The following is a 17,533-nucleotide window of genomic DNA, read 5'->3' on the forward strand; positions in this document are numbered from 1 at the left end:
TTTTGCAGAAGGTAAGCTCGGAAACTTCTCCTCCCAATCATTTGCTTTCTCTCTCTTTCTCTTTCATTCCGTCTGTCTCCGCCTGGCATCAAGGTGTTGGAGCTGAGAGTGTGCAGCTTGCAACAGATTTATGTTTGCTTCGCTGTTATGTTTGATCAAAATGTCCTCGCACACATGAGTTGCATTTTTGGAACTCTTGTGTTTGTTTGTATGCATACTATACAGATATGGAGGACTAAAAGTGCCACAATTAAATAAATAAATACACCATTAAATAATTACTTAAATGTGTCATTAATTAATTAAAATTAGAATTAAATACATAAATGTGTTATTAAATGTGTCATTAATTAATTCAAATACCGATTCATTTTATGTAAAATACATATATAATAATTTCACTATTTACATTTACATTTCATGGTCCTGCGTTGGAGTGCTTCCTGAATTACTTAAAACTGTCAAACTGACCCATCAAAAGTTGGTAGGCGGAACCTAACGCCTGATTGGTTACCCTCTGCATCAAGCCAAGACAAATCAATTCCGGATAATGTCAGCAGGTCCTGCTTCTACATCCTCTGCTAAGTTTAAAATGTCTCTAACCAACTCCCTGGAAAGTTCACGGAGATCCTCCATTGTCTCTATCCAGGTTGGCCTACTCTACTTCAGACCAAAGCAATGGATCAGACTAGATTCGCGTTAGCCCCGCCCACTGACTTTGATGGGTCAGTTTGACAGTTTTAAGTAATTCATGAATCACTGCAATGCAGGATCATGAAATGTAAATGTAAATAGTGAAATAATTATATATGTATTTTACATAAAATGAATCGGTATTTGAATTAATTAATGATACATTTAATTACACATTTATGTATTTAATTCTAATTTGAATTAATTAATGACACATTTAAGTAATTATTTAATGGTGTATTTATTTATTTAATTGTGGCACTTTTAGTCCTCCATATACAGATACCTGCACATTTAATGCATCTTACCTTATCAGCTCTCATGATATGCCAGCCTTTCTAGGCAAGTCACACACTTGTTTCACGTTGGCCAACAAGTAGACAACACAGACACTTGTGGGCTGTAAAGGATGATGCCAATATGGCATCTCACTCACTGTTGGTGTAGCTAACAGCCCAGGGGAATAGTGAAATGTGCAGCAATGCAAAGCAACGAAAGCTAGCTGATTTTACCAGAGCTTTCATGGTTATGTGTCTGTCAAATGGAATTACCTTAATTTCAATGTTGGGCGAACAGAAAATCACAGGCATACAGTCTCTGTTTTAACCTGCTGTGAAAAACAGGTGGACATACTGTTTGAACAGCCCCTGACTCAGATCCCTTGCTCTCTCTCTATCAATATCGCTCTCTTTCATTCTCTCTTTTCTCTCTCCCATCCCTTCCTCTCTCCCGCTTTCTCCCCCCTCCCCACGCTCTCTTTCCCCCCCTCCCTCTGCAATGCCTGTGTGTGTGTACTGTGTGATGTGTCTGATCTCTCTCTCTCTCTCTCTCTCTCTCTCTCTCTCTCTCCGTGCTCCTGTGTGTGTGTGTACCCTACCCTATGATGTTATCTGCTGCAGGTCTGCCAGCATCACAACGCCAGGATGAGAGAGTGGGGGGCTGAGGCTGTTACCGCCCTCATCAAAGCTGGCCTGGCCTACAAGCACAATCCCCCTTTAGCACAGAACCAGGTACTACTACTACCCCATCTCTCTCATCTTCACCCAGTCACATAGTAACCCAAATACAGGGACTACTGTAACCTATTCTATCTAGAAGTCGGATGACTGTTACAATGCAATGGAAGGTGATAAGATGACTTGCTATTAGCCAGCTTCACCATGCCAACCCACCAACACATAGTTGACATTATATATCTTAAGGCAGTGGTTTGTATGCTTGTCGTTGTTTATGTATTATAACCACTCCCTATCCTCTCCCTCTGTCCCTTTCTTTCCCGCTCTCTCTCTCTCTCTCTCTCTCTCTGTCTCTCTGTCTCTCTGTCCCTCTGACAGAGGCTGCAGCTCCTGCTGTTGAACCCTTTGAAGGAGCTGTCCAACGTGCTCCATGCAGACATCCGTCAGAAGCAGCTTGAGAGCGTGCTGCAGATCCTCCAGAGCCAGGGGGACAGTCTGGGGCCCGGCTGGCCCTTAGTGCTGGGGGTCATAGGGGCCATCCGCAACAACCAGGGGTGAGAGAGAGGAGGGAGAGGGGGAGTGACAGGGGGATGGATGAAGCAGAGGGAAAAGCTCCTTGATATTTTAAAGCTGAGATGAAACCCTTTTTAAAACCTATTTCAGCTTAACATGCTGTATTTCCTCTGTTGTCTAGTAGTTGGCTAGTCTCTCTGTGTTTGTGTAGGAGTCTGACAAGTGTCTGTCTATCCCCTGTCGCCTAGAGAGTCGTTGATCCGAACAGCCTTCCAGTGCCTGCAGTTGGTGGTGACTGACTTCCTCCCCACCATGCCTTGCACGTGCCTCCAGATCGTGGTGGATGTAGCCGGCAGCTTCGGCCTCCAGAACCAGGAGCTCAACATCAGCCTCACCTCCATAGGACTCCTGGTACAACTGCAGCGTATTGCATATTGTTTTATATTCTATATTGTATTGAGTTTTTACTTCATTCTAGTTCATATTGCTGCTGCGGTTATACAAAGCTTATAATTGCTGTTGCGTCCCCCCAAATCGTTACCTTTCTAGTATTTCAACATGATCTTTGAAAGTGACAGTCTGTACTAGTGATTTAATCAACCTCTCTCTCTCCCTGTTTTCCCCAAAAGTGGAACATCTCAGACTACTTCTTCCAGAGGGGCGAGGCCATCACCCAGGAGCTAGAGAGGGAGGAGGCAGCGTTGCAGAAGCAGGCCCATGAGAAGGGTGAGCCCCTGAACAGGCCCTTCCACCCGGCCCCTCCCTTCGACTGCCTGTGGCTGTGTCTGTACGCCAAGCTGGGCCAGCTGTGTGTGGATCCCCGGCCTGCCGTGAGGAAGAGCGCTGGTCAGACCATGTTCTCCACCATCGCTGCCCACGGCACCCTGCTGCAGCAGCCCACATGGCACATCGTCGCCTGGAAGGTATTCCGTTCAGTCAATTACAATAATCATAGAGAAAGTTAGTCCTGAATAATGCATGTCTCTGGCTGTAGACTCCTATGATGTACCGAAAGGTAATCAAATGTTCAGTCACTGGGCCTCGTCTATCATGGAATTGTACTTTTGGGATCTATCAATTGAATGATCATACGTGATCAAGTGCTGAAGCTAATACTTTATACCCAGTATGCTTGTAACAACCTTATTTGTAATCTGCCCTCTTGCGGTCCATATTGACTACATTTATGTCTGTGTAAAACCAGGTACTGTTCCACCTGCTAGACTGTGTGAGGAAGTCTTCCTCCACGGCCGATAAGGAGAAGATTGAGTCAGGGGGCGGGAACATCCTCATCCACCACTCACGGGACACGGCTGAGAAACAGTGGGCGGAGACCTGGGTGCTGACGCTGGCAGGGGTAGCTCGTATCTTCAACACCAGGAGATACCTGCTGCAGCAGCTAGGTGTGTGTGTGTGCGTGCGTCTGCATCAGTTGCCTGCTACTGTAGATAGATATGATCTCATAAAGCCGTCAGTCTAGTTTCTAACTCAGTTGACAATGGTAAATAATAAAGATATTGTGCTCTACGGATGGTACTCCTACTCCTGTCAATGCATTTATCCTGTCTCCACGCATCTGCAATACAATACCTTTAATACAATACAATCAATAGAATAACTTTAATAAATTAAGCCCAACAATTACCTTCTTATCTGATTGTGTGTCCACTCCACAGGTGACTTCTTCAAGGCGTGGGAAGTGCTGCTGGACCACATCCAGTCTGCTGCCCTCAGTAAGAACAGCGAGGTCTCCCTGGCCGCACTCAAGTCCTTCCAAGAGATCCTCCAGATTGGCACACCTGTCAAGGACTCCGCCATGCCCACCGAGGCCCTCGCCCTGGCCGTCATGGGCGTCCCCCCTGTCCTCATCGACCCCCTCAGCGCCTCGGGCCCCGGCAGACCCCTGCTGCGCTCCGACTCGATGCTTGAGAGGCTGACGCGCTACAATGGAGCTGAACTCCAGGCCCCTCCCCCGGGGGAGGAGTCAGCGCTGGAGGACGCAGCTCTGTGGTGGTCAGCATGGAACACTTGGTACCGGACGGGCACGGACAGCACGAGGCCCCCTATTGGCGGGACGGGGACAGACAGACCCTCCTTCATCCCCAGCCAGCCCTTTCTGACAGCGTTAGTCCAGATCTTCCCTGCCCTCTACCAGCACATTAAGACTGGCTTCAGCATGGAGGACCTGAAGAAGCTGGGGGTGATCCTCCATGGGGCCGTGTCCATACCGATCAGCAGTGATGCCTCGCCCTTCATCCTACCCTCCTACACCGAGGCTGTTCTCACCAGCCTCCAGGAGGCTGTACTCACAGCACTCGACGTGCTGCAGAAGGTGGGTGGGCTGCCACACCAGATACATAACTTTTTTATAAAGGGTTGTTATATGAACAGCCAAAGGCATTTTCCAGGAGCTGAATTTAGCTAGTAGTCTGATCCACACACTGTTCCAAGCTCCAAAAGGTCCCTTTTGAGTAGATGTTTCCACTTCTTTGTCCTCTGTGTTATAGAAACTAGCATGGCAATTTTGGAAAATGTTATTTTTCTCCTGCACTTAATGTGCTATTGAAGCTGATGGAACAATATATGATTGGGAGTCAGTAGTGAGTGAGTTCACCTGGTTCTAGTGAGGTCAGTAGTGAGTAAGGTTCCTGTCTCTCCCTCTGCAGGCCATCTGTGTGGGCCCAGAGAACCTGCAGGTCATGTACCCGGCCATATTCGAACAGCTGCTCCTCTTTGTCGAGTTCTCCTGCAAACCCCCCCAGTACGGCAAGCTGGAAACCAAACATGTGGCCAACGCTAAATACAACCAGGTAACGAATCACAAGCTCTCTCTGCCGTTGTCTTTCTCTATCGCTTTGTGTGCAAGTTTGTCTTCCTCTCTCTTTCTCTCTCGTTGTCTAAATATCTCCGATATTTTCATGAATGGAATGTTGTTGAAACGCCTGTCGTCCATTTCTCTCCACACTTTCTGAACATGGTCATTCCCCCTCTCTGACGTTCATGAAGCTCCTCCCGTTGCTTTCGTCTGGTCCTCATGTGCCCTGCCGTTCCCTATTGTCCTAATCACATGACATATAGCTGGGTCTTTCAAACCGCAGCAGCAGCCCTAAACCATCCCTCTTCTTTCTCTCTCATTCACGCTAGCCCTTCAGGCTGGCAGCACGCTAGCCGCTAGGTTACTTTTTTCAGGTTTTTGGCAGGTCACAGACCAAGTTCATGATTCTTCCCTTTTCTCAGAATGAAGGACAAATTAGACCCTATGAAGTCTACGTTTTTATTGATTCACTTAACTCGTACAAGCCCTTTTTTTGTAGGCTAGTTGATGATACCGTCTTTGTTCACGCTAAGTTCAAAACAGAAGGGAATCTTTAAAACGGGTAGGCAACTAGACTCAGCCGCGGGCCGATAATTTTTTTTTGGGGGGGGATTAAATCAGAAATGGGGCCGGAACATAATTATAATAATTTGTACAATGCAAATTTACCACAACGAAGCCCCATTTCTGATTTACTCTATTTTTGCATATTTTTGATACTGAATGTTATCAGATGTTCAACCAAAACCTAATATTAGATAAGGGAACCTGAGTTTACAAATAAGGGAAAAAAAAGATACTTATTTATTTTATTTAAATAACAAAGTTATGCAACACCCAATTCCCCTGCATGACCCAGCTGCGCTTCAGCTCACAGACGGCCTGACATTCTCCTGTAGAATTCTCTAATGCAGAGCAAACCAAACACTGCTTTCCACAGTAACAACCTCATACCAACTGTCAGGCGTGGTGGTAGTGTAATGGTTTGGGAATGCATTGCTGCCTCAGGACCTGGACGACTTGCCTTAATAGAAGGAACCATGAATTCTGCTCTGTATCAGAGAATTCTACAGGAGAATGTCAGACCATCCGTCTGTGAGCTGAAGCTGAAGCGCAGCTGCGTCATGCGGCAAAACAATGATCCAAAACACACAATCAAGTCTACATGAAAATGGCTAGAAAGCAACACATTTTACATTTTGGAATGGCCTAGTCAAAGTCCAGACCTAATCCCAATTGAGATGTTGTGGCAGGACTTGAAACGAGCAGTTCATGCTTGAAAACCCACAAATGTCGCTGAGTTACAGCAGTTCTGCATGGAAGAGTGGGCCAAAATTCCTCCACAGCAACGTGAGAGACTAATCAGCAACTACAGGAAGCGTATTTGCATTTAAAAGTGGCACAACCAGTTATTGAGTGTAAGGGGGCAATTACTTTTTCACACAAGGGCAGTGGGTTTGCATAACTTTGTTTATGAAATAAATGAAATAAGTATGTAATTGTTGTGTTATTTGTTTACTCAGGTTCCCTTTATCTAATATTAGGTTTTGGTTGAAGATCTGATAACATTCAGTATCACAAATATGCAAAAGTAGAGAAAATTAGAAAGGGGGCAAATACTTTTTCACAGCACTGTATATATGTTATTATATATTTATTTACTAGAAACTTTGGGGGGGGGGCAAAAAAGATTACGGGCCGCCTGTTGCCGACCCCTGCTTTAAAAGAAAGCTAGGATCTTACTCAGTGTTTTCCTAACTTTTGTGTATTCTCACACTTACAAAAGAATACTGTCAAATCTGGTATTTGGTTAAGAATCTGGTGTACCAGCTCCTTTTCTATATTGATGAGTGGTTTTGTTTTCATGGTGGTGGTTGAATCACCTATGCTAATTAACGCTACTCGCTCACTCTGAAGTAAAATCTCCAAGTCTGTCTGTCAGTTGACCTGTCAGTTTTATACTGTCTGTTGCTCAATCAAACCATTAACAAAAATGATTGCCACTGTCAGTCAATTGGTCAGTGGCAACAAGTTGGTATAAGAACGCCAGGCACCAGCAAACAAGTTAATTCCCATCTTCTCATTGTTCTGTTTTTGTGTCGTACTATCGATCTACTCACTGGATCAACCTTTAGATCCAACTGTTTGCTCCGGTGAGTTACCACCTCCCTCCTTCAGCCCCCTTTAGTACTCTTACTCAACTGTATTCAGCTGTGTACTACTGCTCAATGGTCCCATCACTACTACAGTAGATGAGGTCCTACCATGCAGTGGGTGAAAAGCCTCATCTACATCACTCACTCCATGTTACCTACCCCTCTTTGTTCTGTCTGCCACTAACAAGTGGTGATGCCTCTATCTGTCCCTACTACCTACCTGTCAAGTCCCATCCTCATATCACTTATCTTACTGACTGTGTTTGGGTGTCGTCCATATTTGTACATGTATTTCTATTTCAAGTTTTATGGTGCTTTGGTCCTCTTAGTATTTACGCAGAGGGATGTTTTCAACTTTAGGTAATCCCTCTTTCTCTTTCTCACTCTCTCGTTCCTTCTCTCTCTTTCTCTACAGGCAGAATGGGTTGCCTTAAACTACGTGCCCTTTGCCGAGAGGTCCCTGGAGGTGGTGGTGGACCTCTACCACAAAACAGCCTGTCACAAAGCTGTCATCAACCAGAAAGTCCTACAGAACATCATCAAGGTACTGTCTCCAACATTACCATCAAGACATATTCATTTGTTCATAAGTGTTCATGTAAAAGGAGTAGCTCGAAAACTGGAACTCCTAGTTCTGGTTGTGGATCTACTCCCTAATGTCTACACCATTCTAAATATCTTATCTCCCATTGGAGTCTATCATCATACTCCAGTGACTAGTGTTTCTGTCATAAACGAGCTGCTCTTTGTCGTTGGAAACAACATCCCTTCATAAAGCTGTCAGGAGTTCCTCTATTGTTTCCTGTGGGTCAATGGCATACCAAGTTCTTTCTCATTGAGGCCTGATATATGTGTGGGACCATCTGACCGCTCTCTTCCATTATCTTCTTATTAAAGCAATTCCCAAAACTAGAAGAGCACTCTGCCAAGAACTCATTACGAGTTTCCCTATGGATATGTTCAAACCAACCCCATCCTCCTCTCCCTCTCCTGAGAAAGGTCATAACCATAAAACCTTGTCTGTTTCTGTTCCGTTGCTTATTTTTCCATGTTTTTGAGACTAAAACGCATTAACGTCAATGCCTCAACAGCTCCAGTTGTTTAGTTTAGATGCGTCTGTGGTTGATGATACACCTGTAGGTCTCTGCGTCATTACTGAGTCACACACAACACCATCAGGAATACTTTTTCCCCCTCAGTGTTCCTCTGAGTCTGTCAGTGTAATTGTTCAACTGCAATAGCAGATCTGGCACCAGGCATGTCCATATGTTGAAGACTCCCATTGTGTTACCATTAGCCCTCCCCCTCTTGTTACAGAGACTCTGAATATGCTACACATTATCTCAATCACACTACATCTAAATATTAACCCTAGTGATCTTAATTTCCCCTTTACCCTCTCTCTCCTTGGATCCTGAGGAAATAGCCTGGAAATCGAGGCTAGGCGTTTGCTAAAGCACCAACAGACCTGGCAAGCAGGCTAGGCCCTACTTTGAAGACTCCCATTGTGTTCTAACCCAGCTCTTTTTCTCCTTCCTCCATAGACCCAGTGGTGTAAAGTACTTAAGTAAAAATACTTTAAAGTAATACTTAAGTCGTTTTTGGGGGTATCTGTATTTTACTGTACTATTTATATATTTGGCTACTTTTACTCCACTACAACATTCCTAAAGAAAATAATGTACTTTTTACTCCTTACATTTTCCTTGACACCCAAAAGTACTAGCTACATTTTGAATGCTTAGCAGGACAGGGAAATTCTCTCATTCACACACTTATCAAGAGAACATCCCTGGTCATCCCTACTGCCTCTGATCTGGCAGACTCACTAAACACAAATGCTTCATTTGTAAATTATGTCTGAGTGTTGAAGTGTGCCCCTGGCTATTCGTAAATTTTAAAAACAAGAAAATCGTGCTGTCTGGTTTGCTTAATATAAGGAATTTGAAATAATTCATACTTTTACTTTTGATACTTAAGTATATTTTAGCGATTACATTTACTTTTGATACTTAAGTACATTTAAAACCAAATACTTTTAGACTTTTACTCAAGTAGTATTTTACTGGGTGACTTTTACTTGAGTCCTTTTCTTTTAAGGTATCTTCACTTTTACTCAAGTATGACAATTAGGTACTTTTTCCACCACTGCATAGACCCTGCGGATGCCCCTGGGCCTGAAGTATGCATGTCCGTCAGAGAGCACATGGAAGCTGGCCGTTTCGTCCCTGCTCAAGGTGTTGTCCATCGGACTGCCCGTGGCCCGCCAGCATGCCTCCTCTGGAATGTTTGAAACCATGTGGCCAGAGCTGGCCAACGCCTTTGAAGACTTCCTCTTCACCAAAAGGTAGGTACCCCATTTCTCAGGAAGTTCATCAAAAATATCTGAGGCACTCCCTTTTACCTTTTAAAAAGCTTGTGTTGTATTGGTATTTTCTTATTCAAAGAGTTTAGAGGTCTAGTATGTAGCTCTCTGGGCAACTTGAGCAGATTCACATAGAAATTAATGTTATAGATCTGTTATTCTCATTGAAAGCAAGTCTGGTAAGAGGTAGATTTGTTCTATGTGCACTATTTCTATGCTTCCCATTCTTAAGTTTTCGCTTCTGAGTCCTTTTAGTTTCGGTTTTGTACACCAGCTGAAAATACAATATTTTTGGATATTGAAAAATATTTCACCGTGGTTTAGATTGTACAATGATTCTCTACACTTGCTTGTTTTGTCACATAAATGGAAAGTAGGCGAACATGATAGAATTTTAGCAACCAGGGAATGGCGGAGCGATTTCTCAATATTGCGCCTTTAAAACAAGTCTGACAGACTGACATTTTGATGCACCTGCATATTCCTTAGAGTCTAGGAAACAGTAATGGATTCACTATAGACAATGCATTGAGGAATGGGCTTGATTAGCGGTAAAGCAATGGCTAATTGACTGCATTTCTGTTTCTGTTGTTTTACAGCACACCTCCAGACAATGTGTCCATCCAGGAGTTCCAGATGAATGAAGCCATTGACGTTGAGGTAACACCTGACTGACTTCACTTCAAACAATCTTTGAATTAGATTACTGCCTTTACTAACTGCCCATCACTGAGGTCTGTTTGTGTCTTCTCTGTGTGTTCTGTAGGTGGTGCAGCTGATCAGCACAGAGATTTTACCGTTTGCCAACTTCATCCCCAAAGACTTTGTTGGTCAGATTATGACCATGCTAAATAAAGGATCCATTCACTCACAGTCCTCCTCATTTACAGGTAAGAAAACAGCACTGGGTCAGAAATACCCACTCTTATTCCAAAAGCTCATGCTTTTTCCACCGAAGATTCCCTAACGGGGGCCATACCTTTTTTCCCGAATACCTTTTTATTCTGCTGGCAACAATAGGATCATATTTTTCTTTAATTACTGATGCTATAATTAATAACAATAGGACATTTCTAGCATCACCTAAAGAAAATAAGGAGATAAGCTTTACTGTGTAGCGCTGATCTTTTCTACTTTTCTACTGCATCACCTCTAAGCATGTCTTTCCTACCATCCACAGAGGCAGAGATAGACGTGCGGATGCGGGAGGAGTTCTCCAAGGTGTGTTTTGAGACGCTGCTCCAGTTCTCCTTCAGTAACAAGGTGTCCACGCCCCAGGAAGGCTACATCTCCCGCATGGCCCTCTCTGTGCTCCTCAAAAGGTCCCAGGACGTGTTGAGGCGCTACGTGGACGATGAGAGGCTGAGTGGACGCTGCCCGCTGCCCAGGTGAGTCCACTAACACCACTAAAACAAGAGCCCTAGAAGACCACCATCACCTCTACTGCTGCTACTACAAGACCCCCGGGACAGGGATGTAGTAGAGGGTAAATGCACCAAAACTCAGGCCATTTTGATTTTGTGAAGAGTGTTTATGAACATATTACACAACATTAGCATTCAACAAGAGAGAGGGCTTACACTGGTACTTCAGCTGAGAACTGGCATCAGTTTCTCCATCCACAATCCTCTGGGTTCTCTCTCATTCTTTCTCTTTTATTCTCTTGGTATTCATACGGGGTAGATTCAGGCAATTCCACGGTAACAGGGACAGTGACTCAGATTTTTCACTTTAAAATATATCTCAAACAAAAACCAATGATTGCAAAGTTCTAAAAAAACATACAACTCTATGTACAATGAATTATTTTAACAATTTCCACTGAAAATTGTACAAAAACACATTTACTTGAAGAACAGTGCAGATGCAAAGTTTGATAACAGAATGATGGCACAAACAGCACAACCCGTCATTCTGTTACCAAACTCTGCATCTGCACTGTTCATCAAGTAAATTAGTTTTTGTAACATTTTCTGTGGAAATTGTTAAAAGTAGTCCTTGTGTGTCAAGTTGTATGATTTGTTGTCCCCGTGATGAAAACGGGGAGGGGACTGTGGATCGGTCTCCGCCCGTTCGTCCATTCGTTAGTCACACGTGATATCTCAGACAGCACTAGCCCAATTTTGACCAAACTTGGGTGAATGATGCGTCTTGCCATAGAGATCCGGTATTTACAAAATTACACTGATTGGCCCAAGGTGGGAGCTATCAATTAACTGAAATTTGTGAGTCAACCCAGAGAGGAAGCGAGAGGGATGACTGGGCCCAAAATCTGTCTTCTCCAGCAGGTGGCGTTTTTTAGTTTTTTTTACCAAGCAAGGAGTTTTTGTGGTCAATGAGAGAGTGTCGAATGGCTTATTTGCTACGTGTGGCTTATTTGATTTAATATACGTTTCGTAGTGCTTAGGTTGTTATGAGTGTACTGATAAGTAGGACACGCGACAACCCGGTAACTTTGAGAAAAAAAACATGTTATATTGGAGTTGTGCCTGTTGTTCACACGCGTATCTGCCCTATCATTGGCTAGAATGGTCCCACCTGATCTTGCCTCCTCCTGACTGCCTTCTAGTCTGAGTAACAGTCTCTATAGCGAACAGTCCACTCCTTGCCACTACTTGTCATTGCAAAAAAGTATTTGGCACATGACATGGAGTAGAGGGAGTGGATTAGCTAAAGAGACTGGTACCCAGGCTAACTACCTTCCATTTTTTAAGACATTTATTTTCATAATTCGAGTGGCCTCTTGAGCATCGGGTCAATATAATGGATAATCTGTGGTCACACACGATAACTGAAATGTGTTAGTCACACGTGATATCTCAATTGGCCCAAAAGCTGCATCATTCGTGGGGGACAACATGTTTCACTGTTGCTTTGTTTAACTTTGCAGTCATTGGTTTTTGTTTGAAAAATCTGAGTCTGTGTCACTCTGTTAGTGTGGAATTGCCCATTCCCTGGTAGGTGCTCTGTCATCCAAGAATGTGTTCTGTGTTAGTTTACCATTGCAGCGTAGTGTAACAGTCTTTTCACTGTCTTCCGTAGTGGACAGAGGATGAAGCTTGATTGCCAACTTCTCAGGTTAATAGCATAATCAAATGTGCATCCTTCAGATACACATTTCTGTTTTCAAACTGCCCCTGTCCCATTTCTCTGTGGTCTTTCTCTATTACTTGAGCAAATGCCACACTGACTGTAACAAATTACATATATTCAGGTCTCCTGCTGCAAATAGGGTTTTTATTGAAAACGTTGTACCTATGATTTGTTTGGAGATTTGAAGGTTGGTGCTCATTGTATGTCCCCTGTTTGGTCCCCTTGTATGGTGCTGAATGCAAGTTATTTTATTATTTTTAAATGCACAACATTAATATTTAAGTATAATTGTTCCATTCCTTATAATTTATTTCTAGGCAACAAGTGACAGAAATCATCTTTGTCTTAAAAGCTATCAGCACTTTGATGGACTCACTTAAAAAGACCCAGCCAGAAAATGGTGAGTAGAAGTAAAGAACTTAGAAAACAGACACAGATAATTATTTTACTATATCGATCATCTAGTATTTCAGATCACCGTGTCACAGTACAATGGGACAATGTTTGCAAATGCAATTTAATTCTGAAGAGAGATTTGTATGTACAATGTTTGATTTTTGGAATCACAGAGGCATGCAAAAGTACCCTTGAGGTTGTTTATATCCTAATTTATCCAGACAAAAAACATTTACATTTGCCTCTGGCTTTCTAATGGAAAATAATGATTTATTTAATTGCTTCCTCTCTCACGTCTGTCTGTCTCTCCTTTCACTCTCCTTTCACTCTTCTGCCTCTCCTTCCTTTACCTCTCCTGTCCTATTCTTCTCTGCCTTCCTCTCCTCTCTTCTCCTCTGTCCTTCTCCCTTTCCTCTTTCCTCTTCCTCTCCTTTCCTATTCCCACTCCTCTCCTCTGCCCTCCTCTCCTTTCCAATCCCCACATCTCCTATTCATTGCACATGTTCTCCGCTCTGCTTCCCTCTTTCCCCACCCCTTCCCATGGTGTGTGCCCCCCTACAGTGGATGGGACCACGTGGGCCCAGGTGATTGCCCTGTACCCTACCCTGGTGGAGTGCATCACCTGCTCCTCCTCTGAGGTCAGCTCAGCGCTGAAGGAGGCCCTGGGCCCCTTCAAAGACTTTATGCAGCCCCCCGTCTCCAGAGTTCAGAACGGAGAATCCTGACCAGACCAACCCCCCTTTTTATAATGAAGAAATTCATAGTGAATGTGTCCTCCTGAGACCGAAACATACACTTCTTCATACAAGTGGACAGGGGGATAGACGGACGGGCTCTTTTACTCCGTGAGCCCATCTAACAGACAGTAACCCGTGGTAACTGAGCTCCCCCCACGACAGCTCGGTCCACAATGACGACGACTGACCTTCTACACATGACATCATCAATGTATGCTTCTAATACACTTTGGTTGATACCACCTCCCATTGTCATTCTGACTGGCTGGACTTGTGTATTAACTGCTACAGTAAAATAAAATTAAAAAATGTGTTTTCTTTGGGTTTAGTTTGTTTTATTTTGATTTCCTGAAAGGAGAGTCGATGTACAGTGTGTGGTGACAGTGTTGATGATGTAATTAAGAAAAAACAAAGTACTTGGGCTATATGTATCTTTAAAAAGAGAGGGGGGGGGGGGAATATGAGATTACCTTTTGTGACATTTTCAACGGCTAAGATTTTATTAAAAATCTTACTGGGACATTCCATGTAATCTATTAGCCGGCCTGAGAATGGATGTACTTGTCTGTATAAAATAAATGGGACAGTTCTACAATCAATAATCTGATTTCTGTGTGTGCCTCAGTGATGTCCTGTCCTTAACCCTGTAAATGATTTGAATGTATGCTCTGTGTCATTTTCTTAAGCATGTGAGATTGTTGTATGTCAGAGCTTGCTTAGTCTCGGAAATCTCAGACCTAGTTTATGCTGGAATATTGTTTACATTGTGAGAGGCAAGCTTGCTGGTCTTCTATGACTAAAATATAGAAAATGCATTTCCCACAATCCTGAACGAGTAACCTCCTCACTGACGTTTCCTGCGAAGTTGTATCAGAGGAACTCTGGTGACTGGGTGAGGGTCATGGGATGTATTATGCCATGTTCACATGCTAGTCGGAAATATAAAACTTGCTAATTCGTTGAAAGCGGCACGTGTATAACTACACTGAACAAAAATATAAACGCAACATGTAAGGTGTTGGTCCCATGTTTTGTGAGCTGAAATAAAAAATCCCAGATATTTTCCATATGCACAAAAAGCTTATTTCTCTCATTTTGTGCACAAATTTGTTTAGATCCTGTTAGTGAGCATTTCTACTTTGCCAAAACAATCCAGCCACCTGACAGGTGTGACATATCAAGAAGTTGTTTAAACCGCATTATCATTACACAGGTACACCTTGTGCTGGGGACAAAAGCCAACTTTAAAATGTGCAGTTTTGTTACACAGCACAATGCCACAGATGTCTTAAGTTTTGAGGGAGCTTGCAATTAGCATGCTGACTGCAGGAATGTCCTCCAGAGCTGTTGCAAGATAATTGAATGTTCATTTCTCTACCATAAGCTGCCTCCAATGTCATTTTAGAGAATTTGGCAGTATGTCCAACCTGCCTCACATTCGCAGACCACGTTTAACCACGCCAGCGCAGGACCTCCACATCCGGCTTCTTCACCTGCGGGATCGTCTGAGGGGTGTGCTGAGGAGTATTTCTGTCTGTAATAAAGCCCTTTTGTAGGGAAAAAACTAACTTCTGATTGGCAGGGCCTGGCTCCCCAGTGGGTGGGCCTGCCTGCCAAGTGGGTGGGCCAATGCCCTCCAAGGCCCACCCATGGCTGCACCCCTGCCCAGTCATGTTGAAATTGATTAGAGCCTAATTTATTTATTTCAATTGACTGATTTCCTTATATGAACTGTAACTCAGTAAAATCTTTGAAATTGTTGCATGTTGCGTTTATATTTATGTTCAGTATACAACCAGTTAGCAAGTCGAAAATGTCCCAGTTCCGACTAGCACATCAACGCAGCATTGTAGCCACTCTATATTGGGCAAGTGAAATAATGTTCTATTTGGTTGCGTCTATGTATCTTCTTCAAGGTAACAGTCCGCAAAAACGAGTGTTAAGTGTTTCATTGTTGCGAACAAATTGGAGCTTGGGGTTTAGTCAAATGAGGGAAAGGACTGAGTGTTGTCTGGTGCACAGGGAAAAGGGGAGGAGTAGACTAGGGGATGTCTTGGGCGGGGTTTCCCTCAAATTTCAACTCTGCTCATGAGACGACTGTCTGCTCAGGAGGTCGGATGAATGTAACCTAGTACCAGGCGAGTGGAACCGTATGTATCAGATCGGAATTATAGATGCCAAATGTGTATGTTATAATTTGCAATTTTGTCTTGTGAGTGCTGCTATGTCAGTGTGTTTCTATCGGCATTTGACCATGTACTGGCTGAGGTAGTAGTTTGTGCTGTTGGTTGGGTTATGACATTGCCCGCTATGGAGATGACTGCGCAAACTACTGCCTTGCTAGTGCTGGTATTGGACTTCAAGCCGAGGAGTTTACTGTTTATTCGTTTTAAAAGGTAAAGCTAAATATATGTTAATGTTGTAACAGTTACGTTGTTACAATGTAGTACTGTATTGTTGCAACATTCCTTCCGTTTTGTCTTACTGTACATTGTCTATGACAGCTCCAGAGATGGCAGCAGTTGTGATTTTTAACTCAAATAAAATTATTTTTGAGTGTAATTTTTGGTATGTAACATTTCATTGATGAACTACAGCTTTTTGTATTATAATTTTTTGTATCCTTCATTACTTTGATCTGGTTGCATTTTTTATTGCATATTATCTAGGTTATCATGCATGCATTTCCCTGCAAAACCATACAATTAATGTACAAAGTGCCTCTCTTTTCGATTGGTTTGAGATACTAATTTTCAATAAAAGTTGATTGTACACCGGGGATAAAAATATGGAGCAAAGAAGTCATACAGCTGTATAGATATTGGGTTTTACCCTCAGGCAAAGTGGCTGCTGCCTGTCTCCAATCTGGAAAGCATGTAGGTCATGCTGTTGCTATATGATCGGGCGAGAGAGCAGTGACGTGGCGCCCCTACTGCCCACTGGTAAAACTGGCCAGATACAGCCGACAGACGCAGTTGCCAACTCCTCAGTAAGGAAAGTAGCTATTGGCTGTCCTAAAAGTCGCTAAATGACGCCATCACCTAATTTGCATAATTGGCCATGTGCATGTAATTGTGATGGAAGCTGTAGGAGAGAGGATTTTTTTTGTTTTCTTAAGTTTGGTTTGGTTTTTAACCTTATGGTCCACTTAGGAGCCTACAACAAGTCACAGTAAAACATGAACATTTTTAACCATAACATTTTAACAATTTTTTTGTATACAATCTACGTTACCAATCTAAATGGACCCCAAATAAATAAGGGCGGGATCAGCCAGCGGCGGCTTCCCACATGCGCGATTCATTTGCAGTCTGGACGCGGAGGGGTGAACATCTCCTGCTCTGACTGCTGCGCGAGGACTGGGCCGTGAATGCTTTGGGACGGGGGTGGGGCCCACGGCAGCACCCGCTGCTCGTTGAGAAGAGTAAGAACGATACGTGCTTTCACGTCAGAGTCTCCAATAACACCAGAAAAAGTCGCTAGATTTGTCGCTAGTCGCTTTTTTGAAAATGTGTCGCTAGAGGGGTCTGAACACTCGCTAAATAAAGCGACAAAGTCGCTAAGTTGGCAACACTGCAGACAGGCAAGCAGGTTAGGTTTATGGCTAACCATAACGTCCTTTGTTGATGTTTAGCATACCATCAGTCACTGGGGGGAGAGAGCAATACTGCAACACGTGACATCTTATTGTAAGCAAACCATCTAGAGTAGAGTTTCTCAAACTCGGGCCTCGGGACACCAAGGGGTGCATGTTTTGGATTGTGCCCTAGCACTACACAGCTGATTCAAATAATCAACTAATCATTAAG

At 43.4% G+C, this 17,533-nt stretch overlaps 1 protein-coding gene across 1 annotated transcript in view; it reads left to right on the forward strand.

Moving 5' to 3' along the window:
- Positions 1–14,331, forward strand: part of LOC311135225 (protein MON2 homolog) — a 49,300-nt gene extending 34,969 nt beyond the window's left edge. Inside the window, exons 20-33 of the mRNA XM_084169164.1 lie at positions 1,593–1,703; positions 2,028–2,203; positions 2,411–2,573; positions 2,792–3,085; positions 3,367–3,565; positions 3,839–4,494; positions 4,829–4,972; positions 7,549–7,677; positions 9,290–9,480; positions 10,098–10,158; positions 10,265–10,388; positions 10,679–10,886; positions 12,909–12,991; positions 13,549–14,331. Coding sequence (XP_084025290.1) covers positions 1,593–1,703; positions 2,028–2,203; positions 2,411–2,573; positions 2,792–3,085; positions 3,367–3,565; positions 3,839–4,494; positions 4,829–4,972; positions 7,549–7,677; positions 9,290–9,480; positions 10,098–10,158; positions 10,265–10,388; positions 10,679–10,886; positions 12,909–12,991; positions 13,549–13,712 — 2,703 coding nt within the window. The 3' untranslated portion in view covers positions 13,713–14,331. The remainder of the gene's footprint in view (positions 1–1,592; positions 1,704–2,027; positions 2,204–2,410; positions 2,574–2,791; positions 3,086–3,366; positions 3,566–3,838; positions 4,495–4,828; positions 4,973–7,548; positions 7,678–9,289; positions 9,481–10,097; positions 10,159–10,264; positions 10,389–10,678; positions 10,887–12,908; positions 12,992–13,548) is intronic.
- The last annotated feature ends 3,202 nt before the right edge of the window (positions 14,332–17,533 follow it).

Source organism: Coregonus lavaretus, assembly GCF_964263955.1.
Source record: "Coregonus lavaretus genome assembly, chromosome: 9".
Classification (NCBI taxonomy): domain Eukaryota; kingdom Metazoa; phylum Chordata; class Actinopteri; order Salmoniformes; family Salmonidae; genus Coregonus; species Coregonus lavaretus.